General features: G+C 46.7%; 1 protein-coding gene across 1 annotated transcript; it reads right to left on the bottom strand.

Annotated features, from left to right (window-relative positions):
* Positions 1–870: 870 nt before the first annotated feature.
* Positions 871–1,550, bottom strand: LOC109527667 (kunitz-type serine protease inhibitor-like). The gene is made up of 3 exons (XM_019889699.1): positions 1,445–1,550; positions 1,194–1,367; positions 871–1,109 (listed from the first exon to the last, which is right to left on the bottom strand). The coding sequence occupies exons 1-3, from the start codon at positions 1,548–1,550 to the stop codon at positions 1,039–1,041; spliced, it is 351 nt and encodes a 116-aa protein (XP_019745258.1). The 3' UTR covers positions 871–1,038.
* Positions 1,551–1,552: the final 2 nt, after the last annotated feature.

Genomic DNA, 1,552 nt, shown 5'->3' with positions numbered 1-1,552 from the left:
CAGTCGCTATGCATGTTTTTGGAATGTGGGAGGAAACCGGAGTACCCGGAGAAAACCCACGCAGGCCTGCGGGAGAACATGCAAACTCCACACAGGAAGGCCGGAGCCGGTATCGAACCCACGACCACTGCACTGTGAGGTCCACGCGCGCGCTAACCACTGGACCACCGGGCCACCCTGTCTCGTGATGTCGTCTATGTAAATAGCTTTGCATTGTTTCTTAATGTCACGGGATGCTTCGGATCGGATATTTCTGTTTATACCCAGTAGAAGAAGGGAAGTCGTTTCCTTTCCTGGCTCCCATAAATATTTGTGGCAATAACGAAACGTGACAGCCGTTCAGAAATTATAATGGCGCGCGGACTGTCTAATGCACGACGCTATTATGAAATATCAGCTACGTAGCACATGTACAACTCGCATTCCGTCTTTGCTAGATGCTTTGTAGCGTGTCCCAATAACGTTCTCTCTCACTACATTATCCGAACTTGTGGTGTCTATTGACTGGGCCTTGTATGAGCCAACCCCCGCAAACGTGCCGCAAGGTCATTACGGTGCTGCCAACGGTCATGATTTGTTCCTTCCTCATTATGCTGGGATGACTAAGTTCCTTAGAAGGTGCTAGCGGGAAGGAGTGAAAGTCACAAGAAGCCCTTTGTCTGAACTTTTTTTTTTTGTCTGCTTGGGTACATTTGTGTTTCAAAAAAGAATTAAGATTGCTCATGTTGTCGCTTGTTCGATGTCCCATTCTATGGTTATCAGTACGTCATCACTCGTACTTTTATGTAGGTGGTATGATATCAACAAAAATGTGCTTGTCTTTGTAAGTCTTTTTTTTTTTTTGCAGAAAATAAAACCACACCACAAGACAAATAGTAAAAAATACTTTATAAAATATAGATATTTACACAAAATAGTGCTTCGTCTACCGGCGCATAAAACATACATTACAATCTTACAGTCTCAAAAGTGCAACAGAACATGTTGCCGTCAAAGTCAAAATATGGAAAATACAGGCGTGCGCGGGAGTCCGTCAGTCTACGCTTGCAAGAAAGTGATGCGGTTTCGTCTCAGGCGGCGCATTTTTCCTCCGCTGCCCTTTTTACCTCCTGAAGGAAAGCGTTTGGAAAAATTAGTCTCGTCTTGATAACGGTCGTGGATTTTGGTGAATTTCTACCAACGCCCGCTCACACCTTTAACACACACGTCCATGCAGCTGTGCCTGGAGACGAAATTGTTGCTGCTCCCACCGCAGCCTGAATACGTGAACTCCTCGCAGGTCTTGGTGGTCTTGTTGTAGTAGTAGCGTGGTATGGAGGCAGAACATTTGCCTTTGTCCAGAGGGTCCAGGCACAGCACGGGAACCGCTGCGAAAACAATAAGACGCCGTTAGCGACAGGAAACATCGAAATATTCTCACTCCAGTTCCTCTGAAAGCACTCACATTTTCGCGGGCTGCAGTACTCCTTGCAGGAAGTCAAGTCGGGGAAGCGGTTGTCATTGCCCTGGCAGCCGCCGTAGTAAAAAAGCTCACACTGCACACTGGGCATGT

This window comes from Hippocampus comes, unplaced genomic scaffold, assembly GCF_001891065.2.
Source record: "Hippocampus comes isolate QL1 unplaced genomic scaffold, H_comes_QL1_v1.1 scaffold337, whole genome shotgun sequence".
Taxonomy (NCBI): domain Eukaryota; kingdom Metazoa; phylum Chordata; class Actinopteri; order Syngnathiformes; family Syngnathidae; genus Hippocampus; species Hippocampus comes.
The sequence above is the reverse complement of the archived record's forward strand: the minus strand, read 5'-3'. Positions and strand labels throughout refer to the sequence as shown.